General features: G+C 38.3%; 1 protein-coding gene across 3 annotated transcripts in view; it reads right to left on the bottom strand.

Annotated features, from left to right (window-relative positions):
• Window positions 1-356: 356 nt before the first annotated feature.
• The window catches only part of THOC2 (THO complex subunit 2), a 43875-nt gene continuing 16873 nt past the window's right edge, over window positions 357-27358 (bottom strand). Inside the window, exons 11-39 of one of the 3 annotated variants that reach the window (XM_066333732.1) lie at window positions 26652-26824; window positions 26247-26442; window positions 24762-24803; window positions 23913-24043; window positions 23728-23829; window positions 22470-22554; window positions 21362-21455; window positions 20846-20926; window positions 20480-20576; window positions 18641-18758; window positions 17926-18105; window positions 17188-17352; window positions 16281-16556; window positions 15695-15836; window positions 13370-13527; window positions 12886-13014; window positions 12268-12399; window positions 12003-12187; window positions 11091-11275; window positions 10690-10795; window positions 9884-10320; window positions 8967-9025; window positions 7432-7467; window positions 3838-3975; window positions 3424-3493; window positions 3194-3351; window positions 2443-2519; window positions 2291-2338; window positions 357-1224 (exon numbers count right to left, since the gene is read on the bottom strand). In XM_066333732.1, the coding sequence (XP_066189829.1) occupies window positions 2311-2338; window positions 2443-2519; window positions 3194-3351; window positions 3424-3493; window positions 3838-3975; window positions 7432-7467; window positions 8967-9025; window positions 9884-10320; window positions 10690-10795; window positions 11091-11275; window positions 12003-12187; window positions 12268-12399; window positions 12886-13014; window positions 13370-13527; window positions 15695-15836; window positions 16281-16556; window positions 17188-17352; window positions 17926-18105; window positions 18641-18758; window positions 20480-20576; window positions 20846-20926; window positions 21362-21455; window positions 22470-22554; window positions 23728-23829; window positions 23913-24043; window positions 24762-24803; window positions 26247-26442; window positions 26652-26824 (3780 nt within the window). In that variant the 3' untranslated portion in view covers window positions 357-1224; window positions 2291-2310. The remainder of the gene's footprint in view (window positions 1225-2290; window positions 2339-2442; window positions 2520-3193; window positions 3352-3423; window positions 3494-3837; window positions 3976-7431; window positions 7468-8966; window positions 9026-9883; window positions 10321-10689; window positions 10796-11090; window positions 11276-12002; window positions 12188-12267; window positions 12400-12885; window positions 13015-13369; window positions 13528-15694; window positions 15837-16280; window positions 16557-17187; window positions 17353-17925; window positions 18106-18640; window positions 18759-20479; window positions 20577-20845; window positions 20927-21361; window positions 21456-22469; window positions 22555-23727; window positions 23830-23912; window positions 24044-24761; window positions 24804-26246; window positions 26443-26651; window positions 26825-27358) is intronic. The other 2 variants (XM_066333733.1, XM_066333734.1) reach the window with 2 other exon arrangements.

The raw sequence follows: 27358 nt of genomic DNA, 5'->3' as shown, positions 1-27358 counted from the left end.
ATGCATCTATTCCAAACCTGATTACTGAAAGCTTAAAGCACTAAGGATGCTCAAGTTTTGATCCAAAGTCCCTTTATCTTGTATGAAAACAAAATCTCACAAAACCCCAACAAACCAAAACACCAAAATATTTAAGAGACAAGTCCCTGTGTTTAATATTGTGTGTGTGTGATACAAAATTGAGATTTTAATGGTGTTTGGACAAGGGACAATGGCTTAAAGGTGTAAACTGGAGTTCAGTTTGCTCCTGTGCCAGCACCTCTGTCCACTCACTGCAGGCACCACCTGGAGCCAGCCCCACCATCCCATTTTCATACCAATCCCCAGGAGCAAGGAAGTGACCACACAGAGAATGATTTACGACCCATTGAGAAAACTATCGTTTATTTAGAAAAAAGGTTACACTGGTAGAATTTAGCAGATAAAAAAATTCTTTTTTTTTCCTTTTTTTTTTTAAAAATGTCATTGTGAAATTTTCAGACTAAAGTTCAGCAATACAAAGCTCCTGTAGCTGTAACTGAAACTTAATTTATTTCAGTTTTGAAGAGAGCATTTCCAATCAATCTAAAAACAACATGACAAACAAAAGGTGTGACAGGGGACAACCGAGCACAGGTTTAGATTGGGATGGGACAGGGTTCATTCATTTTTTTTTTTAAACAAGTCAACGTTATACACAATATACAAATAATCCCTAAGCATTGCATGAAAACAGTGCTCCCACTTAACTTTGTTTTTTTTAGTTACTGATATTAAAAACAGGCCAAGTAATAAATAAAAACTGAGTTTAAATGAGGTAAATCCAAAAAGGTTCAATAACTGTTTATTTGTGGTTTTCAAACATCTAAAAGAATGCAATTTCAAATTGAAAGAATTACTAAACTCAGGCAGTATTTTTGACAAACTAAAGTGGAACTATGTACACATGAGACCTCATTTGCACTATGGCAACTGTTTGTTTGCAGCACATTGTGCTAAAATATGGAATAGGTAACACTTTCAGCCAGGTACTGAAAATAAATGTATAAGAAACTAAGCAACAAGTTAAAAATACAGTAATGTACAACTTAACAATTAAGTCTTTAGCGTGGGGAAATAAAGCAGAGAACTGAATAATTTAAGGAGATGCAGATGGGTCCTCTTCACTGACAATTTTCTGTGCAATCTATACTCTGGAAAATACATTTCTGGTCACAGCTGGATATCTTCCCATTTCAATCTCACCTGGAACAAAGTGTAAAAATTAGATTTAGATGTTCAAATGAACACTGATCTCACAACTTCACATTTTATTCCATTCACAGCTGAAAGAATGAGGGGGGAATAAAATTATTTTTATCATTCCCTAACTCTAGCTTATTCCACAGCAAGAACTCCTTTTCTATGAGCACTGCACTCTAAGTAGAGAAAAGCTAATTTAAACATCTAAATAGGAAACAAGCAGTCACTTGTGTGGGTATAAATTCCTTTAGAGGTGTAACCCCCTCAAAATCTTATTTAGAAATAGTTTAAATTAGGCAAGAAATAAATGCAGTCAAGCAGACACTGTACATTAGGAAGAACAATACCCAAGATTTCACAGGAGCACAGGATGAGACCCCACAAGTTGCTGCTATAAAAGCACTTTTCATCCTTCACTGCACACACAGTGGGTGCTGTCAGTGCTCCAGACCAAAGCTCCAGTTCAGTTCACAGCTGGGTGTGAATTCCAGAGTACAAGAGACATTTACCTGAGCACTTGTTACTCACAGGCAGCAGAACACAGCTGGTTTTTTTTAACTAATGACAATCCTCACTTCATACTGAATTGCAACTCAAGACAAAACTTCCTCTTTTATTATTAAAGAAGCTGTAAGTGCTCAGCAGTGAACTTCACTATCAAGCCTGCCTTCTTGCTTTTGTTCTAAAGTAGCATTTAAAAAACTGGGGAAAAAGCTGGGATCCCTCTGCAGAGATCAGACAACAATGGCTAGAAAGGATAAAGAGTCAAGAAAATTTCAGCAAATTCCTTCCAGAGAATGCTGGTAGTTTCCAGTTTGGAAACTATTTCACTGGAAATGCAAATATCTTTCATTATTACAAGAAGATAAAATGAAATGGCACTAAGGAGCAGTAACCTGAACTCCCATGTTTTTACCAGCCGGGAGCCCCTGGCATCAGCACAGGCTTTGTTATGCAAAGCCCTCCCTGCCACCCTGGGTGATTTCAGGCTGTTTTGTCTCTACATCCTTTACCAGTCAATGGGACCCACGAGAGATCCCACAAGAAATTAAATAACAAATGTTTTTACCTTGCTTGAAAGAATCTTCATTATCTATGCTTGTCTGAAGATTTATGAGTAAATTTAGCGTTAAGGAAAAAAAAAAATATATATTTTGCTACATATAAAAAGGAAAGCTCATTTGCAGGAATTTTCTGAAATGTCAGTGTTTAAAAGGATATTGTTTCTTTTCTTCTTTCCCCCCAGCACTGTCTCGTTTTTCTTTCTTCTCTGTTTTTTCTTTATCATGTCTTGATTCCTTGAAAAATACACAGATGGGAAATAGCTTATTACTGTACCATTTATTATTTATTACATATATTACAATAATTAGATGTATTATTTTATATATATATTTATTCTGGCACCCATTGTACAGGACATTTAGGAGGACATAATTGGACAGAGCTGGAAAACCCCATCGCTCAGAATGACAGTACTCAACTTCTGTGATTTCTGAGATTATTTTATCTTTCGCCTCCAGCTCTCTGGCAAGTGCCAGCAGCAGAGCTGGAGCCCTGTTTGGTGAATACCAATAGAACTGCAACACACCTGCTTTCACCAAAAGAAGCTGTGCTGACACGTGCACATGGAAATCTGAATTACAGACTAGTTGATATGTGAATTAAGCCTATTTTCATCTACTTGCTTTACCAAGCAGCCTGCAAATATTTAGATTATTCAGAACCTGAAGTGTAAATTCTGAATTTTCCTCGCTATTGCCAAAATGAACTAGTCCTCCAAACTATCCTCCTCCTGCCAAGATAATTTAAGCCACATGATACCAGAAGTTTCAGAAACATTTTCTTACACATTCACAGCACATCTTTTTAATTCAGGCTATAAAGCAGCAATAAATTCTAGGAAAAAAAAAATCAGCTTGTTGTGTCAGCAGCAACAACAAATAAACAAGAGGAGAACAGCTTATTTTACCTTTTTGCTACCAGAGGAGCTCTTCTCCATCTTCTCTGCCTTGATGGAGTCACCTTTCTCTTTTCCTGAAGATTTAGATTTGTTTTTCTCCTTCTCTTTTTCATTCAAGCGAGGGGAATCAGAAGGGCTTTCGCTTTTGCTGTGTTTTGAAGAGCCAGCTGGGAGCAGAAGAGAAAGGTGTAAGTGCCAGCAGGCAGAGCCTGGCACACACACAAACACCAGACACCTACTTGTGCCGTTCTCCTCCTTGCGCCTCTTCGTGGAGTCCTGGGGCACCTCCCGCTCGTTGTTGGAGTGATCCTGGCACCAAACACAATTGGGCACATGTCAGCAGACTACAACACACTCCTGAAGCAGCACCTGATCATGTTCTTGTTCTGGAGAACTAATTTGTGAAGCCTTAGAACAGAACTGAGGTGTCTGTCACACCTGGTGAGAAGTTTCTGGGGGTCGGTTTGGAGGGAGGTTTGAAACCATTCCTGCAAACCAACCTTTGCAAGGGTAACAGAACAAAAAATCCACCCCAGGCACAGAGAACTCCTGCTCAGGGGCTGCAAAGCCAATCATTACTGCAAGGCCTTGGGCAGAAAGCTTTCCAAGCACACACCAACTGTCTGAACCAGTTCATGAAAAATGTCACCAACCCTTTTTCGATCTTTCCTGTCCTTTTCATCTTTCTTCTCTCTCTCTCTGGATCTTTCCCTTGACTTGTCCAAATCTTTCTTCTCCACTTCTCTCTCCTTACTCTTGGACAGTGTTGGAGTAGTGTGGTTTATGTAGTGCTGTTGAATTAAGGCAACATCACCAAATATTAATGTGTATTTCTAGACATGTAAATAAAAAGAAGTCTTATTCTAACATATCAGATCTAGCTCAAATATTAAACATAAATACTTTATTAGCAAAACAGAGTGATTAAAGACATGTTCAAACTCGTCATCTATAATTTAACCTACAGCTTATTTACTTAATTTACTCAACTCAAGAATATTTTCTCTTAACTGGAACATTTATATTAAATACACACAGCACTGTTCACCAGGACAGCTGGATGCATGAACACAGATCAGACACAGGGCCACAAAAACAGGATGTGAAGGTTACTGGACTCAGTAATATCTGCAATAATAATACTGCAACCTTGCCTGGAACGAATGAACAGAACCAGCTGCTTAAACAAGCTATAATTAATTTGTAAAGAATAATCTTTATCAACAAAGTATTTAAGACAATACTTTGAATAATGTCTTTTAATCTAATCTCTAACCCTCAAATGAGAAAAACAGCTGAACTGATTTTTTCTGTAATGTGTTCTAGATTGTTATTCCACTATCTCTTCTAACCAACTCTGGTAAGCTCCATAAAACAGGTAGTGTATGTGTTATATAAATATGGATACATTACAGTAATTATAGCTGTCTTTTAAAAAACAATTATATAGTTAAATCTAAAAAATACTAAGAGCACGTTTTAAATTAAAACCACTTCCCTTGGTATATAAGTTACACCAGCACACATATTTAAATCAGCATACTTCAATCTTTCCCCAGTTGCTTAAGTTAACAATTTTATTTGGGGACTAAAATACCTTTATTAAAATGTTCTCTGTGTTTCTTTTAGAGAAACACCTTACTTAAAAGACACCAACAAAAGAAGTAAGTGAAAGATTAGTTTAAAGCAATCAAGGTATCACTTGAACCAAACCAATCAGTGTTTCAAACAACTTTCAGAATTAAGGCAATCCTGTCCTTCCCCAGTTTCAGTAAATGTTTAACTTACCAAAACCTGATGTTAGTGATCCTATATTAAAAGGCATACTGACAAAATTTAGGTATCTTTCCTTTTATTATTTCACTGGAATTTTATTATCCCATAATAGAGACTGAACCTTCAGTACTTCTTGCACTGGGTATTTCTTTTTGCTCTTCTCCCTCACTCCTCTTTTCTTATTCCATTTCCTACAAAGCCATTGCACAAGGAAATTCATCCTTGCTCTCTTCTTTGCTGACATTTGCATGCACATGTAGTTCAGTTGTCTCCTAGAGCTGCTTTCCACAGGAGAAAGCAAACTCATGGCTCTGCTTTCTCCTGTTCCATTTCTGGTGCTCTCCTGGCAGTTCAGGACAGGTCCCACTGCTCCTCTGCCATTCCAAACCCATCCCTTCCCCAGGTAAGTACACGGAAGTAAAGAACACTGCACTTGTCTTACACCATGTACAGGGAACATTGTCATCAAGTGCTTTAAGTCTGTTAGAAGGGCACTGAGGAGTGAAGATTAGTTCATTAAGTGAGAGAGATCAGAAAATAGCATTTAGAAAAGGAAGGAAGGGTTGGACACCCCCCATTCCCCAAACACTTAGAGAATAAATCCATTAAAAGGTGACACAACTGCAATACACTTCCAGCTAAGTCTGCACAAACACATTACAATTAATTCTAAAACATAACTTTTCAAATTAACTAGAAAAATAAAGCTGTTTGCTGTTAATTTAATTACAAACAGTTCCACTGCCTGCTTAATTAAATCAATGTGCTAAGTAAAATAAGTATTTTTAAATAAAATTTTAGCTTAAATAATAAAAATGTAAGCAAAATTTAAATTAATCAGCTGAATCTTGACTCATACAATAAGGAGAGGAAAAGAGATTTTACAGATTCCCATATACCATCCTTCAGGCAGAGGTAAGCTGTAACACAAATACTACAGTTTCCAAATTAAAAAAAAAATATACAAGATATGATGATTTATAAAAGTATCTGGATTCAATCTACAGATGCTGTAGTTTCATCAATGGTAAGACTAAAGGATGTTTCCTATATACACTATCCCTATAATCAGATACAGTTGGTATTGGAAAGATTCTATTAGAAAAACAAATCCACCAGCAAATGTCCACTACAAAATGACAGCTACTTTGATTTAAAAGACACAAAGTGTTCTGAACACTTTGCATAAAGATAATTCAACTAAAACAACAGGGCAAATACAGAACAGAAAATGGAAATCCATAGCACATTTTGAAATTAAGTGAATATACGTAATCCTAGGTAAACCCAAAAAGTATCGCTCAAGTCCAAATGGTCAGCATTTTCCAAGTGATAAACCTTAGTGCAGTTTAGTTACACACTACAACTGACTGTAATCGAAGACTTTAACAGCAACTTTAGGAGTTCTGATCCATTTTCAACTTTGGGAGATTTGATCCATTTCCCATCAGTCAGATCCCCTGAGCTGTCAGCAGTTGTACAGTGCCTGTGACTCTTCAACAGTCACAATGTGCTTGAGTTTTAAAAAAGGCAACAGAAGAGTGACAGAATCTGCCTAAAAATCCCTATTCCTGGTGCCTGTTAGCACCAGGGCAGTTAACTGTGGGCAGTTTTGATCCTTGCTGTACAGAAAGGACACAAAAGGAGCTGCCTAGGCTGGAGATGTGCAGAGGGCCAACAGAGGCTGCCCCAGGGCTGGGAATCCTGGCAGCAGAGGGAAGGGAGGGGACAGGCTGTGCCCAGCCTTGAGAACAGACCTCAGCACCATGTCCCAGCATTTACAGGGTGCCTGCCAGGGGAGATCAGACCCCTTTTACCAAGGAGTCACCTGGAGAAATCCCCCATGGATACGAGTTACTGCTGGGGAGATTCCAACTGGACACCAGAGGGAAACAAACACTTCACACCAAGAGCCAGCAGCCACTGGTGCATCTCCTGAGGGCAGGGATGGATTCCCCAGCACTGACACTGTAAATGTGCCCAGACAGGCTGCTGGGCCATCCTGCCTACACCACCTGTCTGCCACAAAGCAGGAGCAGCTCATCCCTGAGGTTCCTTCCAGCCTGGCATTCTGACTGTGAACTCCTGAGAGCATCCTTCAGTACCCCTTCTCCTAAGATAATGGAGCTGAAGTGTACTTAGAATGCAAATGGCTTAATCATGAAGACATTTCTGTGTATTCACAAGTTTTAGAGGGCAATAGAAGAGACAGCGACATATCGCATCTCTTCAAAATATTGACAGAAAGGTAAATTCAGGGATTTTTGTTATGTTGCTTCTACATTATCAACTGTCTCCCCTGTACAAAGGATTTACACACCAGGACAAAACCACCCCATCCCTCTATTACTACGCTAGGATTTACAGGAATGGAATTCGAATTTCTGATGGGAGTTTGCCACGAGCAAAAGTGAACTTCTCTCTGCAACAAAACATGAAAATAGCTTGGCTGGTTTCTAAAAGATTCAAACCTTTGCTGAAGAGTCCTTGAGTTCGTTGAGGTTGTCCTGTAGAAAATGAACGGAGATGACACGTGAGCTGGAATAGTTTTCAGAAACCAGAGGGACTTTGGGAAGCACGGCCGTGCCCTTGAAACAAAAACAGCTACTCCTTCTGGAACAAATCTCATGTTAATAGAATTCTCTGAATAAAGCTACAAACTCAAACGCTTTTTAAAAAAGAAAGTGGGGGTGGGGGGGGAAAGAGAGTCATTATCTATTCTGTAGACTCTGCTATTAAATAAGCTACAAAATAAGTCTATATCTAATTCTTCCTAGAACAGTGAAAACACATTCTCCTGCCTAGACAAAAATATAAAGAAAAAGTATTCTTAACTCTAAATACAGCTGAACAAGACGTAAAACAGGCTTAAAATACTTTTAAACCTGTATCTTCTCCACTTTCAGTTAAATGTGGTAGAAGTCACTCTAAAATGATCTTATGCTGCCATTTACAAAAAACTTTATCACTGAGTAGTTATCACTGTCACCTCAAAACTAGTAAAAGCTATTTGAATTTTCCAAAATTAGGTTAAATCTCTCAAGTAAATGAAAGATTTTTTCCTGTCTTACATAGAAAAAGATGTACTTTGAAAAAAACAGAAAAAAGAGAAGAGCTTGTTCTAAAGTTGGTAAGATGGCGAAGTTTAAAGACCCACATAATCCATCACAGTGCTCTTGACGAAGTATTGGTAACTTACAGTTGTCAACGTTCAACGTACTGCAAATTCAAAGATTCCATGAACATAGATGGTTTAGAAATAATATAAATATGGAGCAAGGAATGGCTACCCTGAGTCTTCAAGTAGGCTACGCCCATGGTTTTGTGCTGCTCGAGTGCTTGGGCTCTCTCTTTGCTGGGTAGGAGGCTTGGTGGCCACATCTGGGTTTATCGTAACGGTGGGAACCCATTGGAAATAAACAAACCTCGAAGGGAAGGTACAACAGAAGCTGCATGCGCACTGAATATACACAACTACAGGAGAACTGATCACCAAGGAGACTTTAAAATGCAGCTCCTTTCAAGACTCCTCCTGAGAAGGCACACATCGGTATGATGCTCATCAAGAAGCCTGATGAATTCAGAGGTATCGCACATCCCGTATCATCCAGGAATCTTCAGTGCTACAGATTCTTCAAAGAAGTGCAGAAAAATATGCTCCACTCTGTTGCAAAGACTCATTTGCTTGTAGCTACCATTGCACTCCAAAAAAACTGACTGCTTAAAGCAATGAGGCACTTCTGTGTAAAAATTCTCTTGAAATTTCCAAACACTATTTTACAAAATTTGTGCTAGGTCCTTGAAGCATTATTTTGGTTAATTAAAAAATATTTTTATAGAAAAAAAGACAGTCCGCCAATAAAGAAAAGGAATGCATTTTCTAATGCAACATAAAACCTCCAGTGGCTCCAGGGTATACTTGGCACAAAACTTGAAGGAAGTCGAATAGTGGCATCCCAAAGTGGTGAGCCTAACATGGGTGCTGCCTTCCTCAGGCTATACTAACCTTTACTGTTGAGGAATGTGACGGAGAAGAATGTGTATCGACTTTGCGGCGTTTTTGTTCTGAGGGAAGAACAGAACAAGGGCATGGTTAAAACACAGCTCCAAGAGGAGAATCAAACAATGTCACTTTCTGAAGTACCAACATAATTACAACTGCATCTCTTACCACTACATGAATTTTGTTTTCCTTAAGCTATCTGGAGTTAGCAGCACACCTTGATCATCTTTATGAAAGTTTGCAGCAAAAGTGTAATGTGAACAAACTGCTGCAAAATGATACTCGCTCCAAACTTCCATTTGATGGAAGTTAGTATCTGAATTTCAGAATTGCTATGACTACTGAACAGGTGAGCCTTATGAAAAGCATTACAGCCCCCCCTTATGTGGTTTGCCTTAAGCAGATATAAAAATACAAATATAAAAAGTAACGCCAGCCTCAGATAATAACTGAAGGATTTGCTAACCCTTAATATAAGAAGGGACTGATAAAGCTATCTGCATCCTTCTTAAGGATGCAAAGGCCTGTATCTTTCACTTTCCCTGTTTTCTTCCAATGCAAAGGTTGTTGTGAAGCTCTCATAGTACATACAAAGTTTTTGCATTATACTTCTGCAACACCTGCATGGTCAAAGTTCTACATTTTAACAAAAGACCATTTAGACTGTCATTAAAAAATGGCAGGCTTTGTGAGAACAAGCATTCACTGGAGATGTGTGAACTTCACACATTCACACAGTTTGCCTTTTGGAGATACTCTGTCCACCTCCTTTAGATACTGACTGTATTGGAAAGCCAGTGCCAAAATCTCACTTACTGGATTCTCTCTCAACTTCTCTGGCGTTTTGTAACATTCAGTGATTTTCAAGTGACACATTCTGTTTTTCTAGACAAGAACAGAAATGAAACACTCCAACTTACCCCTTTCAGATTCTGATGTTTCTGATCGGGGAACAGGTGACTTCAAGGACCCAGCTACTGGCACCTTTTCTCCTCCTTTAGCATTTTCCTTTGATTTCATTTCCTTTGCCAGATCTCTTTCTCTGGACGGTTCCTTTTCTCGCTCCTTTTCTGCACTTGACTTGGACTCAATGATGGTAACAACCGTCTTGGACTTTTCTTCTTTGGAAGCTTTTTCTTCTTTCTTCACTTTTTCCTTCTCTTTTTCAGACTTTGGCGTTTTCTCCTTGATCTCTCTTGCTTTCTCATCTTTGTTTACCCGTTCTTCCTTCGGTTTATCTTTCCCATCTTTCCCAAGTGCCTTCATCTCCGGAGTGGCAGCTGGAGTCTTGTCTTTTTTTTCTTTATCTTTTTCCTTCCCGCTCTTTTCTTTATCATCTTTCTCTTTAATAATTTTGCTGCATCGAAAATGAAATGGCCAGTTAGCATGGATACGAAACACAACTCTAGCTCTAGCACAGAAGTTTTACTTTTGAATGTTTGACAGAATTTCCTGAAGCAAACGCTGTAAGATTTCAGATTTGCTGTTTCTATATCAGAACAGCAAGAAGCAAATGTTCTCATTAACCTTTTGTAGCTAAAATGAAGTGCATTTATCAGTAAAACTGTGTATTTTGAAAGAAATAATGTCATTTTTTAAACTTTGAAAAAATGGAAACTATTTACACAGAACCCAGAAGTAAAAATGAAAGGCAGGTAATTTTCAAGTGTATTTCTGTGGCTTCGAAGGAAGAAAATAGAGAATGTGCAAGAGCAGTTTTTCTCACCTATTAGATGCACTGTTCCCATTGCTTGTTGTCACCTTCGGTGTAGCATTCACAGTTTTATTAATAACTTTCACCACACCCTGAGACTTCTCCTTTAGTTTATCTGCTTTAAAAAAGAAAGAGAACAGCTCTATTTCAACAAGTCAATCTATATCCTATTGGTTAAAATATAACAAGTAGCTGAGCATATTCATGTCAGGTCATGTGTAGCCAACAGCTAACATAGGCAGCAGATCACTGCCTCTGAAAATGAAATGAAAATAAAGAACATGCACTGATCTTATTTAGCATCGCTTTTTTTTTTTTTTTTTTAGCTTAATGAGGCAAATTTTGAGAGAAGCCTGTAATGTCAGAAAAATTCTACTAAGAAATAAACAGATAATAATGATAGATGTGTTTACCAGTCTCCTCAGCAGCGCCCTCTTCCAGTCTAACTGTATTTATTGTGAGAGACGTTGGCATCCCAGCACCACCTGGCCCATTTTGCACTGTGGCAGGTACAGCATTCCTGGCAGGTGGGTCTTTGTGGTGAAATTCATTTTCAGGTATCATGAAAGGCTTCCTACTTTTCAACTGTCCAGAATAGCTGCAAGTCGCACAGATTGTTAAATATGCACAAACATAAAGCAAAACATGGGTTGAATCTTAAATGTGGATCTAATCTAACAGTTCATCTGTTATTTATTTCACAGCTTTTCCTAACTGATACGCAGTTTCTTCCCCCTATATTGATGAGCTCAAAAGAAAAAGAAAAACAAACAAACCCACTAGACACAGAGGCGGCCCTACTTCCACACCCTCTTCCTCATCATCACACACACACCCCTGGCCAAACACACAGAACAAACTGACTGCTGACAAAACTTCCAACTCTCAGGGCAACCTGAACTGCCCCTCAGGCACACGAGGATGATTCCACATTCACCACAAGAAGATGGAACATGTAACTAAGCATTTTAGAATCATATGCACTTCCAATATCTAACCAGTCTTGCAGCAATGGCCCTTCACTTTCTTCCTTCTACCATCCCTCCTCTCTCCTTGCTGCCACATTATTTCTCTAAAATTAAGCTATGCTCTTGTCAGTAGAAACCTTTACTATTTTAAGTGTTTCACTAGAGTCTTGTAAAGGAACTTAGTGATCATCCAGCACAAAATGAACGTTTTCATTCACACTGCCAGCACCGAGATGCAGGATAGCGAAATCTTCTGTGATAAGGTAAAAATCAAATGTTAGGACTGTAACAGTTCCGAGTCTTTAGATGCCTTTCATGATCCACTTTTAACCACTTTCTTAAATAAGTTGTTGTTACCCCATAGCCAATGCATATAGATCAGGTCTCTTCTCTTTCTCTTCCTGACATATCTTGTGTACTCTTCTTTCCAAGGCTTGACCCAGGTTCAGCACTTTTGGGTACCATGGAAGGATTTTGGTCAGCACAATCAGGATGTTTCTGATATGTGTATATTCACCTGTTTCCAGACAGTGCACAGAAGCCTAAAACAGAAATCAAATCTAATGAAGTTGCTTTTTTTAAAGCATTCAAAAGACATAAGGTTTTTGGCATCTCTGTTTACCTTAGTTAATTTATAGTGCCACTTGTGTACCACGTGTCTAAAATTCTCATAATCCAATTGATCAGCCTTATTTCCACCATCAAATCCAGTTGCTCGTAATATAGTTAAGAAGCCTGGATAGTTGCCACACTCCTACATGCACAAAGAATAGGGAAAAGTTATTTATTGGGAAACAAAACAAGCAATTCTAAACTCTAAAGAATGAGACATGATCACACTTTACAAGATTCACATAATTTTTCTGAAGTTAATTTATGCTGAGATTTTAGTTGTGGGTGAAAGAAAAGATTATTCATCATTTAACTAGCTTGTGCAAGGAGTATTAAGAGAGTTTCCATATGCTCCCTAAATTATCTACAAGGTAAGCTATGTGAAAATCAGAAATGGAAAGGGGTTTTTTAGCAAATATATTTTTCAACACCATACAAAATTACTTCTCTCTAAACTACCTGAATTATAGTAATATACAAGTCAGTTTTATAATTATGCCATCAGAAAAATCCAACTGCACTGTTTTTAAATCTAACAATTTCACTGAATCCATTTTTACTGGGCTGAATTACACAAATGGTTAGTACATATTCTAATAAGCAAACCCATTTTAATAATTTCCTGTACCTTTTCATATATGACTCTGTCACTGTGCCACCTGGTCACGGTCTCCAGCATACAGCACAAAAACCTGCCATACCTACTGGCTTCATTTTCTGTGCAACTTGCAACTGTATATATAATATCAGAGAAAACCTGTGAACAGAGAACGAAAACATTACTGTGACCTCACTGGATTACAAAAGCGAAAGACCTAACAACATTTTAAATTTCTCTCATCTAAACCACCATTAAGGTGGTTTCTAAATACAACAGAGACTGCTCATAAAAGATTGTTTGTTTGTTTCCCAACTGCTGGTCCTTCATGCCCAGAATCCAAGCATGCAGCTGCTGACATACTGATAGTTCATGTGTCTTCATGGACATAAGTGTTTTATTTTCAAATTAATAATGATTTGAGCTGGTAGAAGTAACCATCTAGGGCTACCCTAGTTTGGGATGTCTGGAGTGGTAATGATGACAGGACACACCCAGAGGTGTACCTACTCACCCGGTCATAGCAGAGCAGTGTGGAGAAGTTGGGTGTTTTCTGCTGATGCACCAGTTCAACAAAGTGAGCACAGTAAACTGCATCAATTGCCGAAAAAATGCATCGAGGAAATATACACAACTGTAAAAATTTGGTGATAGTCTCATTTTTGGTAGATTCTTCAAAAAACAGGAGTTAAGAGGGGGAAGAAAAGAAAATAATAATAAAGTAAATTAATGGTTTATCATTCAACTACTCTCTCCTCCAAGAAGTTCAGTATGACAGATCCATACTCTGGTGTTTGCATGTTTAGCCACTTGCATTTCAGATATATTTTTGGCACTGATCAGAAAAGTCAATATAAGTGCAACTGTGTGAGGGTGGGGATAGAATAGCAGGGTGGATGCAGCAAATGTTTATTTCTTATTAGCAAAATTCTTCTTTCACACAACAGTGCTAAAAACAGCTTCTGGGAATGTTTCAGTACACTCCTCCACCTGCTCAAATTGTGCACACCAGCAAAGCAACCACCTGCCATTTCCCTAGAACATTTTCTTTCTTTCACCTTTCTACATGGGGCTGACTTGCAGTTTGGTTTCCTTTGCAACTGAAGAACATGCTGTCTCTATAGAATCCATTAATAATAATTTTTCCAATTAATCAAACACAGAGGAATTTAAAGAACAGCTGTCAATAAACCACCACTCGGAAACACATTTTGTGAAAGTTTCATTCCCACACTGAGTAAAAGACTGCACTGTATCAAATTCAGGAGTTACCTGTTTGTGTTTGACCAACCACAGGTTGGTAAACTCAACAGCCCAGCACATACCCAAAGGGCTCCCATGGCAACAAGGAGCATAAAAAGCATCCGAGAGGAATGTACAGCACGAAAGCAAGGTCAGAGGGAAGTACAGAATTATAGACTGCAAGTGGATGCCTTCAAAGGAAGAACAGCCATGATCCTCACAAGGGCCATTGCTGGTTTTGCAAAGGCCATAAGTCACTGCCCGGGGTTTGACTGCTTCAATTTTATGATGCTCATGGAATAAAGCTTGCTCAAGAAAGGACTGTCAGATTTTAGTTAACTAAAAACTTTATGTTGACTTTGTTTTATTTTAGTGTCTATCTCAAAGGTTACAACAAATATTTGATACCTAAAAAAAAAAACTCTATCAAGGGAATCACAGTTCATAGGAGAATCAGGTATGTGTTGCAACAGAAGTGTACAAACAAAGCAAGTGAACAGCCAGTCAGAACACGCAGTCTCCAATTGCTATTTCTTATTTATTTTAATGGGCAAACTGCTGAAATAGTAAGCTTGCCTCTGGACAAAATGCTGGGAAACTTCCTTCAGCTGAAGCCCGAGCAGAAGAGACAACAATAAGCAATTCCCAGTATCCACAAAGAGTTACTATGCAAACTATTTTCTACATATTTTTGGGTTCTTTTTTAAGTAGACAAATTTACCAAGTCACCCCAGACCAAGTTTTAATCAGGCAGTAATTTTTCAAACACTGACTTCTTGTAGTTCATTTGCTACAGCACACTGAATATAGGGAACAGTGCTTCTTCATTAAACCAGTTGGATGGATCTTACATGAGTTGGACAACAAAACTTTTCCACTGGGTTATGCTAGGCTTCTTGGGACAGACGAACTACTACTCCAGTTACAAACTCAAAGTTCATCCAGAGAAGAAAACTGACCAGAGAGAAACACTTCAGATTAACCACACCAGCAGAGTTCACAAGCAAGATGAAACATTACAGACATTTTGTAGAAGAAACTTGGTTCTGCTTGCTGTGTTACCTGCCCTATGAAACATGTGCATGCTGTCTCACACATGGGGCCCTCAGGCTGGCACAACACCAATCCTGTCACTGGAACTGGGTTTATGCCAGCACCCAAACCCTGGCATATTGCTCCCAATCACAAGACTCAAACAAAGGAAGTTAAACCAATCATTGAGACTTTACAGGGCTATTTTTTGTCTTGTAGCAATTACACTAATGTAGCAGCATTCCAACTGCAGTTAACAAGTACAAGCCAGCTTGCAATTACAAATTTCTACGGAATTGGTCAATCTCTAACTTATTTTCTAAATTAGGGCAAAATGTAAAACGTCTTGATGTTGCAAGAAACAAAAAACTTCTCTATGAAAACCAACTACTCAGTATCTGCAAAGACACATTACATTCTAACTACAAATTCCCCTTGCTAACAGACCTCATCATGTGAGGAGATCCAATTTTCAAATCAACATTTAAGAGTATTCATGCAAGGAAGTTCTGGAGACAGTGACAACTCCAGAAACACCCACAGCATTTCCCCCGGGCACACTTACTTGCCAGAAGCCAGTTATCTTTCTCTAGTTTCAGTCTCTGCAGAACCCTCTGCACATGCTCTAACTGCTTCTTCTCCTCTTCAAGGAGCTTGTCCTGCAGAGCTGTGCAACGTTCTTTTTCTTTTTTCTTTTTATTTGGAGGCTGTAAAATGTCAGTGTAACTCATTTAGTATTTATACTAAACTTGCTATAGACAGAACAGTAAGTTCCTGGTAATACTAAAGAATACTTGAAAAACTTTTCACTTTAAAAAATGTTCTGCTGTAATAATCAACTGATTTTATGAATATTTGCTGACTACAGTTAAGACAAGAGTGAACAGACAAACCATAGACAGGTGTCAAGATCTGCTTCCTGACATTGATTTTTTAGTAATTGTCACTTACTGGAGTCACTAGTACTTTTAATGTGGGAATTACGAAGAAAAGTCAATCCAAATCATGTTATTGTGGCAATCAGAATGGGTGAACCAGATGACAAAACTTCCCAGATCTAAACAATCTTAATGTAATACTTAAGTATAATGAAAAGAAACACTTTTAAGGCTAGCAAGTTTAAACTGGACCACAAAATTATATCAACATACCATTTCCTGATTGTCATCTATGGCTTTCATCTGGACTTTAAGTTTATTGACTTCTCTGTCATAGCTGCTGTGTGGCACAGCAAGGTCATACATGGTTAAAGACCAGAATGTGGCATAGAACTGAGGGCTGATGTCATCCCACACTTTGGGGAGGTGCAGAGAAATCACAGCTTCGTGAACAGGAGCCATCACCAGCTCACATGATGTAATGTATTTGTGAACTTTGTGCTGCTGCTTATTTCCCTTCTCAGCTTTTTTCAGTTCATCATACTTTGACTGTGGATTAAAAAAAGAAAAGGAATAAGAATCTGTAAGCTATGTATACAAAAATTAAACTTAGTAATATAATTGAACTTTTCTATACATTTACTTGTGAAATGTCAGTGCATAAAGCACTGAAGAACCTCATAGAGAACCTTTAGTCTTTAACCTTATTGGATGGTTTTATCTTTCCTCACTGATGCTGCTACCTGTTGTTATAGTAACACATCCTACTACACCCAGAAACAACTGCTCTCCATATTGAACTGTTTAGATGCAGGAACAAACTCATTTCTGGCACTTCCCAAGACAGCACCCCATTTGGCAGCTGCAACGCTTTCCACCACAGCAAAAATCCATCCAGAACACTGCAGAAGAACTGACACCTTTGAGGGAACAGGGAAGAAGAGAATTCCTACTGATAACCCAAGACACCCAAAGAGGTGATTTCATTGACACAACTGACAGAGGTTGTAGCTAAAGTTGACACATGGGCCATATTTTCTAAGATTAAGGATAACCTGTCCCAGCCCACAGCTTCTATTTCTAACTCTACTCACAAAAGTTCACAAATTTTATTTAGCAAAGAAACTTTATCTGGAAGGCACCACATGTACTGGTACCAGGTGTGAAGAGCTGTACTCACTGAAATGTGGTGTGCATACATGGGCCTGGAGAGGAAAAATGCAGCATCATGAGGTGTGTGAAACTCATTACAGAGAACATCAATAGAAGGCACTCGCTTTATGTAATCCTCTGTGCTTAGATTGGATGCTAAAAACCCACCAAACTGTACCAGGGTGTCATGGCACTGCAAGTAAAAAATACAAAAGGTCAGTGAACATACTATTTTGTTCAACAGTTAGGGAGAGCTTCAAAGCTTGTTTTTCCTTTTTGTTTCTTGTTTAAAATGCTAACACCAAATAGCAGAGCAAAAATATTCTCAAGGGGGAAGAACAATAAAATAAAAAACTCCACCTAGAAAAGCCAGCAGAACTCATGAGCACTCTATTCTACCAGAAAGGAATGCAACTAGTTCCTACTGCCTAAGACAGCAAAAGAATTATTTTTTTAAAAAGTAAGTTTCACTAGCAAAGTAAGATTAGAAAAACATGATGGATACTTAAAAAATAAGCATTTAACTTTTTATGACAAAGAATGCTTTGCTCTTTTACTCAGATGTCACCTGTCAATATAATATACTTTAAATATATCCATATATTTTAATAGAGCAAGCCTGCAATTACTTTTGAAATTCTTATGTATTTCTATTTATTGTACTGGATTCTCATATGCAATTCCATGGATTTTCTTATTTAATGCTGAATACATTAGAAGTTATCAAAAAGGAGCAGGTCTCATAAATACAGGTGGTTTTACTTGCCTGATCATACAGTTTTCCCACTAGCTTCAGATGTTTTTCCCCTCCTTCTTGAAAGACAACACCATTTCTCTGCTGAGCCATAAGCAGGCACAGTGGGAGAGCAAGATCATGGTCCAATAATGCATCTTTTAATCTCTGAGATGATTTCTTCGTGTTCCTGATTTGGCCAAAGTATCCACCCTGCACAGTACAGACAAAGTGTCACCCAAGCTGGAAAATAGTGCATCACATATGAAATCTGCGTTTGCTGACTGCAGAAATACTGATGAACTAACAGCAGGAGAGTTCCCTGTCCATCAGTAAAACTTTCTGGATCCTGTACTGCAATGTATGCATGGAAGAATCAGGAGGCAGCCAGTCTTTATGCTTTAATTAGTTTTTGCTGGTGTCAAAATAATTAATTAATTAGCTAATTAGGTTTTGCTGCTCCCCCCAAGCAGGGTTGAGGCAGGACTGCAGAACAGCCAAGCCCAGTGGCTGCAGGAATGCACAGCTCTGTCAGGTCACACTCTCCTGGATATGAGCCGCTGTGATGCACAAGAATGAATGTTCACATCTGCACTGCACTGGCTGCCACTCTCAAGGCCTGTCAGCTCAGCAGAGCTCAGCTCCAGTAAAGGACACACCTTTCCCAGCTATGCTGCCAGAACTCTTGAACCAGAGTCTTTAGGAGCACCAATAAAAACCAGTCATTGTTATTACACTTAACACAAACCTCAGCTTTCAGCTGTTCTCCACCTGTCATGGCTTCCAACTGTTCCATCGTCATTTCTTCAGTAATTTCTATCCCTGCCATCTTCTGCACCACCTCTTTTAAAATAAGCAAATCAAAGCTACAAAGCAAACAGAAAAGTGGAGTGAAAACAAGACAATTTGTTAAAGAACCAGAAGCTGTGACATTCAATATATATTACACAGCAGCACCACAGTGCATGGCAAACAACATTTTCATTCTTTTCTCCAGAAGAAACTGGTCTGTCAAGCACAAGGATTTCTTTATTGCAAGTAAAAAACTAGTACTTAAAAGCAATGCAGTCATTCAACAGCTGGATTTCAGAACCCCTTCAGAACTTAACTGTTTTTGAAGGTGGTAGTGAATGTGGTGCTATGAAGTATCAGCAAATGAATCAAAGTTTATTGCCCCTTTTGTTGTTTTCTATGTTTCAAACTGTACCTATACAGTTGTTTCATGAATATGGAATATTCTGTATTTTTGTTAAGAGTTTCTAGAATAGTACACAGCCTTAGAAATGTACTGGCAAAGTTAGTCTGGAGAGGTTACTTGGAAACATGGAAAACGTCTTACTTTAACTTGAAACACAGAATATATAAAATACTCCAATAATCATCCTAGCCCAGAGACTAGGTTCTACTTCCTGCTCTGAATTCCATAAGGATAAAGACTTTTACTCAAGAGAAGTATAGTAAATTGTAAACCAGTCACACAAAGCAGCAACTTTTTCCAGTCAACTTCTGAATTTTGTGTGACTGACTAATAAAAAGCACTGACCCATGCCTTCCAAAACAACGTTTCATCTTTAAATAATTCATATGGCTTATATTTTTATTTGCTGTTCCAACCATAAGTAAGTTTTCTGTCTGGGAACTGTGCCACACCAGCATAAGCTCCAATTTAAACACCTGAATATTGCAGTCCTTCGAAATTGGTCACAGTTAATTTTATTTTTATGATCCCAGTACTGAACTGACTTTTTTTCCCCAAAATACTTACAGTTGTGATTTTGGGGAAAGACAATGAACATTACTTACCCTTCCTCTGTAGCTCAATGTGATTGCCATCATCAGAACAAAAAGCAGGGACATAGGAGCATGAGATTGAATGTCTGTGTTGCAGGGAAGGGGAAAAAAACTACATTTCTCAACATAACTACCCTAAAATAACACCTGTGTTATCAGCATTGGTGAGCTGCCTTCCAATAACCATACGGGGATTTCCAATAGAAAAAAGCTGATACTCACCTATGTGATAAAATTAAGTAAGTAAATGAAACAATACTACTAAATGATGACAATGGGAAGACAAAAGGAAAAGTCAAATTGGAAATCTTGTTTTGAGTTATGATTGACACTGACACATGAAGAAACAGTTAACTACCACTAAATAAATTGGATAAAGTATTTAAATAATATTAAAATGTTAAGAGTCATCCCTGCAGAGAAGACATTATGAGAAAAGAAAAACAAACTGCAACAGTCACACTGCTTTATATAATGGCTACTTATTTTTTGAATAATGTACAATAATTTCTATGATGAAATTACACACTGGCAGGTTTTCTCCCCTGTCTGGTCAGCTGTTAAGAAAACTACTAAAATAAGTTAAAGATAAAAAATCACTGCTTCAAGAATGTCCCATCTGTACAATCAGAGGAAAAATAAAGTACTAAGGAGTGTATCATTCTTTCTTTCTGCTATTCAGCCTTCCCAGTGCTATGAATGGAGTTTACCACTGCTAGAGCCACCAGTGCCTGTGTATCAGAGAAATAACACTTTATACAATCTGGGTTTATAATCTGTATTGTTCAGTACTTGCCTCTTGCCAGCTTTCAGCTGGTTGGCCACATACTGCAGGAGGCCTGCAAGTTCAATGGGGTATTTTCGGAAAACAGCACCACAAAAACTTGCCAGACCTAAAGCAGAGAGAAACAGCTGTGACTGCACCTCTTCATTAAATAAACACAACAAAGTGCACATGGCATCTCAGCAATACGTTCATGTCTGCAATACAAAGGGGAAAGATCTCCAATTGATTCAACCTGCCAGCTCTCAGTTTTGTTTAAAATATCAGCCAGCAGGTGAAGTGAAATATTGATCATAATGATCAATGGTTCAATAGATCATGGGAGGGAGGGTGAAGTATTTTAAGCATTACTGTAATAAATAAAACAAGAATACTAACTTTGCAGCCAGCTTGAGATTGTAGTGTCATCATGCTTCATTCTCTCCTTCTCAGGGTTTGCCAATGCTTCAATGATACAATCTTTAGTGGAGTTAAAGAGAGTATTTTTCCTCAACTTACAAGCACAAAAGTTACAGAGACTTGTTTTTCTGGCTTTTGTAATATATGAACATGATATATAAGTACAGCAAGCAATAATATAGTTATGGTTTTAAAAAAATAAAACCATGACATAGTAACCTAAAAGCAGTATTTACCTCACTATTTATAAGATCACTATGCCTACAAGAGTGAAAGCAGTAAAAACAAAAAATAATTTTCATAGAGTGAAAAGATTAACAGAGAGGGTTCCACAACCCACTACAAGTGCAAAGGTATTTGCAAACTTCACTGAAGTTCCAACAAAAAGGAGCAAGAAGAGAAAACAGACAGAATTTAGTCACAGATAACAGATTTAACCTGGCTACAACTGCAGCTCTATCAATAAGTGATGCAGTAATTGACACCAAAGGATACATGCCAAGACATCATAGTTCAGGGAAGTGAGGTACTTCAGGGAATCAACCACCGGAGTTATCAGGTTATCATATTTTTGTATTTGTGATAAAATCTGCAAGTTACAACAGACATTCAGCTGAACAGGGACACTACTCCTTATCTTTCACATAATAAAGGCATTTAACAATACTTATCTTCAGAAGCTACACAAAACATGCTTAAAATTAATTTTTCAAAGGTCCTAAACAATTGTCAGAGTAAACAGGCAATCTCATTAACCTATCTAGTACTCTAAAGATACCAGTGAAATGTCTCTAACATGTAAAAACAGTCCTGTGTAATTTCTCTTTTCAGTTATCAGTAAATAAAATGATGAAAACTTTTTTTTCCTAGTATTTCTTAAGAATCCTAAACCTCAGCAGCAGGATTTCCTCTTGCTACATACAGTAATAAAAGACTATTAAAGAAAAAAAAAAACCAAAAACCCAAGCCATGAAGCTAGGTCATGAAAGAGTACTAGTAAACTGTATTAATCAAATTCTAGGATGTTCTCTTTGGTACATGACTCATATGTATGGATATTGCAGCAGTAATTTCTTCAAGTACAATCTGAAAACTGGTAAATCAATACCCTTAGGTCACATCTGTGAATCAGATGGAGGCCCATCAACACATTCTAACACCTCTCCAGCACTCTGTAGCACCAAGCAATCTTACAAATCCTGCCCACCCTCTTAGGTGTATTTCAGACCTCAAAGCTTTTTCTTCTAAATGACCCTGATCCATCCCCGCCCCACTCACAGAAAACTGTCAGAGCAACTTAACCTGAATTTGCATTCTGCAGAACCTGATCAGCCATCCCTGGACCTGAGACCCACCTCTGCTATCTCAAATTACATTTTTTTTCTGCAGTTGGTTACTCAGGAGATGTTTCCAAATTTAATATCTCACTAAGTATTATTAAGTCACAGTTAGTATCCTACCATATGCAATACTAAAAAATTACTATATTTAAAAATTTGTATCAAAAGTAAAAAATAGTGAAATTAGAATTGCAGGTCCCCTCCCGAACTTCAGTTATCTGTTGTCAGGATGAAATAGCATTCAAATACATGTAACTACATACATAATCAAATAAAATTGTAGGATTGCTGTGGCTGAGCTTCCCAATTTGTCTTCCAGAGGGTTTCACATTTTCCTTCGTTAAGCGCCTGTAAATGAGAAAATATTTTACTATAAAAGACAAGCCAGAAGAATATTAAAACAGGTTAGTTTCAGTGAAGAAACATCTTTGTTAGTCTCAGAGACTAAATTCTCATTAGCAAATGCGTTTTCAAGACATCTTAGCGTAGAAATACTAATCCACTGAGAACTGGAAATGGAGAAATCCTCCAAGGTGCAGACAGTCCAACCAATCCAGTCATCCCTCTCTGTTACTGTGGACCATATTCCAGCTTCAACTTCCAACGTTTTCCTTTCAGAAGTCGTCAGTGAAACCTGTACCACATACACCAAACTACCATGTGATGCTGTTAGTTGCTCTGGGAAATTTAACTTAGCCACAGATCAGTCAGTTTTTGTTACATTCTGTTCACTGAAAAACAGGATTACTGTCTTTCTTACAGTTCCACAGTTATCTCTTACTGAAGATTTGAGCTCAGCCTGAAACCTGAAGCTGACAGTAAATTGCACACACAGCAATCTTCAACAGCTGACAGCACTGTGGTTCTCCTGCACAGCTGAATCCACTGGAGAGGTTAATGGTGTGCAGCAAGCCAGAAGGGAATCCAAACAACTGTTCCAGCTTTCACAGCTCTGAGGCCAAAGGCTTTTACCCAGAAACAATTACTGTCCTGCCTATATGGAAAGGTTCTGACTATCCACACTGTAACACCACACCATCTGCTTCTGGCAAATGGAGAACCTCATTCCCTGACAGTGACGTCAAATGTGAGGTAAATCTGAAATTGCTGGGAGCCCACTTGAGGATGAGAATAAATCGTCATTCTGTTCAACTAACTGCCATACATTCAAATCTACAGAGAACGCAACATTCTTGAGACTCTTTGGACGAGTCTCCACACCTAGAGGAAAGACATAGCACTTGTACATTTCCATAAGCAAAGCAATTTATCAAAAAAATACCCATACCCATCATTTAATGGGACATTTTTCAGAGATTCTATATCCATGCTGGTGACAAATTTGTCTTATCCTCACTTATATGATGGTTTTTAACCACAATACATTCAACACTTTATGAACAAGGACTATCTGGAAAATTACTAAGTCATTACATATTTGTCAAGCTTTTTCTTCTCCCGCTGGTGATGTACGATACAGTGTCCTACGGTTCATGGTTACTTATGGGAATAACTACTCACTTCATGATGTATTTGGCTCTGTCTATGGTTTGAGCTTTGACCTTCACAAGAAGTGGGTGACTATTGTAAGTTTCATTCTTCCACTGCCCATAGAGACGGTACCTGCAGAGCCACACAGGGAAAGGGAGATCAGAAGAGCCACTCCAACAGCCCATCCGTGGGGGGAAACAAACCCTTCTACTCACCGGTACTGGTAGGGAAAGGTTTTGAACATTCCCCACAGCTCCTCAGACATGCAGGCATTGCAGTCCATCAGGGAAAGAGATGGAAGCAAGACTTGATCAGTAATACTCAGCAAACAGCTGAACAGGGTCTCCTGGGATAAAGAAAAACCCAAGGTAACTACCAGGAAGCGCCTCAGAACAGTGTTATACATGCAATGCACAAATGGAAAATGTGATAAAATACCCAACCATACCACAAGATTAAGAGTTCCAGAGCAAAATCTAAATAGGACCTAGAAATATCTCCCATCATAAACCATTTAATAAATCATTTATGGACTATATATGCTGTCAATATTTTATCTGCCTATATAAGGTACTACAGCTAAGCTGCTGAAATCTCCAGCAGGTTGCACTCATTTTCAAATCAAACATACCATTAAAAAATAGATATTCTGTGGATTGCATGAAGTGCAACACAGGAGAAAATTCATTTTAGTAACTGTTTTAAATGAATTAAGATATTCCTCACCCTTACTTCTACTTTAAAAAATTTCAGATAAAAAACCTGACAGCATTATACATGTTTGCAAGACACATTTCCAATTTCCATGTTTTCAGTATCCTATCCTTACCCTTTCTTAAACATTGTTCTTTTCCACTGAGCTGTTTTAGAATAACTATAGCAGCAATGAGAAAAAAACCCACCAAAATTTGTCTTTTCTCTCTGCTTTTCCCTGCCATAAAGTATATTTATAGAATAAATAGCTGGAGGATTTCCAGCTGATTCCAAGCAAATAAGAAGCAAAATGCACATTTGGTCACCATTACAATCTTGCATAAAAACACCTTCCCCTACAATGAACTCACCATTTTCTCTTTATCTTCCTGCTTGCTTCCATCAGACTGAAACTATAACAAAGAATGTTAATTGTATCACAGTTAATGTAACAGTTACAGTTTCACAACAGAGCTATCTCACCAGAAGCATAAACCTGAAGGGCCAAGCATCTCTTATTAAATGTTTAATTTGCCACATCTGTCAGCACTGAAGTATTTTTAAACAGAAACTCAAATGCACGAATGAAATGCATTCCTTCCATATAGAGGGGCTTTGTACAATTTTGTTCAAAAAGAAGTAATAGCTAAAGCTACAAAGAAACTCGCTATTAGATATGAAATATTGAACTTTCTTACTGGAGAGGGAAAAAAGTCTAAGTATTCACCTTCTACCTAAAAAAATCTGAGGACTTTCTACACAGTTAGCAACAGCCATAGATTATTTTCCCATCTTCCTCTCAGAGTGACACCCTCTTAAGCTTTTAGTCTCTGTTATTAAATTACTTTTTCTCTCTGCTTGCTCCACTCACCACGAAAAGCATATTAAGCTATCACACCAGTAAGTGCACAATTATTTTAAAGGTACACTTTAGCATGAAAGCTGCAGTGCAGTGTTAGTAGTCTAACTTCTAAACTACTGTATGAGTTAACTTAGAGTCAAATTACCTTCAGTAACAAGTTTTTCTACTGTGTGTTAAATGTAGTTTCACAACTAGAACATGCTGAGGGCAACAATGCATTAAAAATAACTTTCCCTATGTTACCTTAACCACTCTGTCACTGACGAGTTTCTTCATAGCTCCAACCTAGAGCAAACAGCTAAAATGTTGCTCATTCTTGTCAGAAACACACTACACTGTTATTTATTTACACTGAACCTGCACAAGAGATTCCTATAACCCAGTAAACTCCATTCCAGTGTAGATATCCTCGGAAACAAGGCTTTCTCACAAACTTTCAACATCTCAATTACAAAGTAATCCTAATAGTCTGCTGACAGCAATAAAATGCATTAGTAACTTAAAATTACAATTTTCAACTTAACTATGCTGTCAGTGCAAAATAGCTGCCACTGAAGTGGTATCAGTCTTCTCACTGGCCACAAGAAATGAGCATGCTGTGAAGTCAGTGTTTACCACTGGGAAATCTTACCATTCTGGATGAGAAAATGCCATGGAATTACACCGAGATATGGGAGTAGGGAAATAGTTGAACTTCCCATGATTTTATTACAAATACTACATGGAACCCAAAGTTATTGTACGTCTCTCAGCCTATGAGAGGAACAGCTTGGAACATAAGAATAAATTCTCTTGACAAAATCAATTTTGAACAAAAAGATCTCCAAACCCATAAATTATCTGTGTTCTTAGCTCTGCATCATCAGGTGCAGCTGGACATGAAAGCCTCCCTCCAGGTGGTATATGAATTATGAGCATTATGAGACAAGCACTTCTGGCCATAAGAATAATTGGCATTTTTCACATTGTGAAAAATGTGTTGTGTCATACCAACCTCTTTCATAAATGCCTTTCCAAGGCGCACGACTTTTGCAAATAAAATGGGATCGTGGGACAGGTGAGGACCAAGGTAACAAAGCATGTTGAACACTTCCTTTCTCAACTCTTCAAAGCTCTCTGCTTGTTTTGGTGCCCTCTTGTTTGGCAAAGAGGAGATTGGTGACCCCTTAGCTCCTTTAGGTACACCAACTCTGGAAAATAAAACGGGTGGCATTTCACACGGAACAGAAGCGAAAAGGTTAGGAATGTGTCTATAATGAGGTTTATGGGTGAAATGAGGCAGTAAGGCAGCAGTCTGGCCCTGAGCAGCAGCAGCTAATGGGGTTCATGGGTGAGTTCAAGCAGTGAGGCAGCTGTCTGGCCCTGAGCAGCAGCAGCAGGGTCCTGGCTGTCACCTTACCTGCGGTACAGAGGCTCAATGGTGACGTGCACCAGCTGGCACAGCGCGACGGCGATGGCCTTGTGGGACGTGGAGTAAAAGGGAGGCATCTGATCCATGATGCTCTGAGCATGGTGCCAGTCACCAATCTTCAACAAGGCCTCCAACAATCCAAGTTTCTGATTATCAGGAGGCTGAAAGCCAATAAAGAAAAAGTGTGTTCATAAAGTCTCATTAGTACTTCTCTGTAAGCAGCTGCAATCCGCAGCTAGAGAAAAAAGCCTTGTATATCAACTGCATAATAAAAACATGCAAAATAAAACTCAGCCAGGCATTTAAGCAATCAGCAAACCTCAAAAGAAATTATAAACCAGTCCATGTAGAATTTAACATCTGGATCAAAGAAAAAACTAAACAAATTTATAAAGTTGTCTGATCACATATTTTTCAAACTGTCACAAGCTATTGCAGCTTATTTCCTTACAGGACATTTTAAGAACAATGCAAGCACTTTAGAATCTTTTCTGCTCTGGGTTTTTCTGGGTTTAAAAGCACAAACTTCTCTTGCAAAAGCAGATTAGAAAATAAAAAAAGCTAAGCCACACTCAAACCCTGTGTCTGTCCTAGTGTGCCTGTACAATAATTTTACATTAGCATCTATTCTAGGAGACTCTGGACTTAAGTGCAAGTCTACCCAGTTTTCCAAAACTTCCCCTTGCAATACAGGC

The sequence above is a fragment of the Sylvia atricapilla genome, chromosome 21 (assembly GCF_009819655.1).
Source record: "Sylvia atricapilla isolate bSylAtr1 chromosome 21, bSylAtr1.pri, whole genome shotgun sequence".
Taxonomy (NCBI): domain Eukaryota; kingdom Metazoa; phylum Chordata; class Aves; order Passeriformes; family Sylviidae; genus Sylvia; species Sylvia atricapilla.
This window is presented reverse-complemented; position numbering and strand designations above follow the sequence as displayed.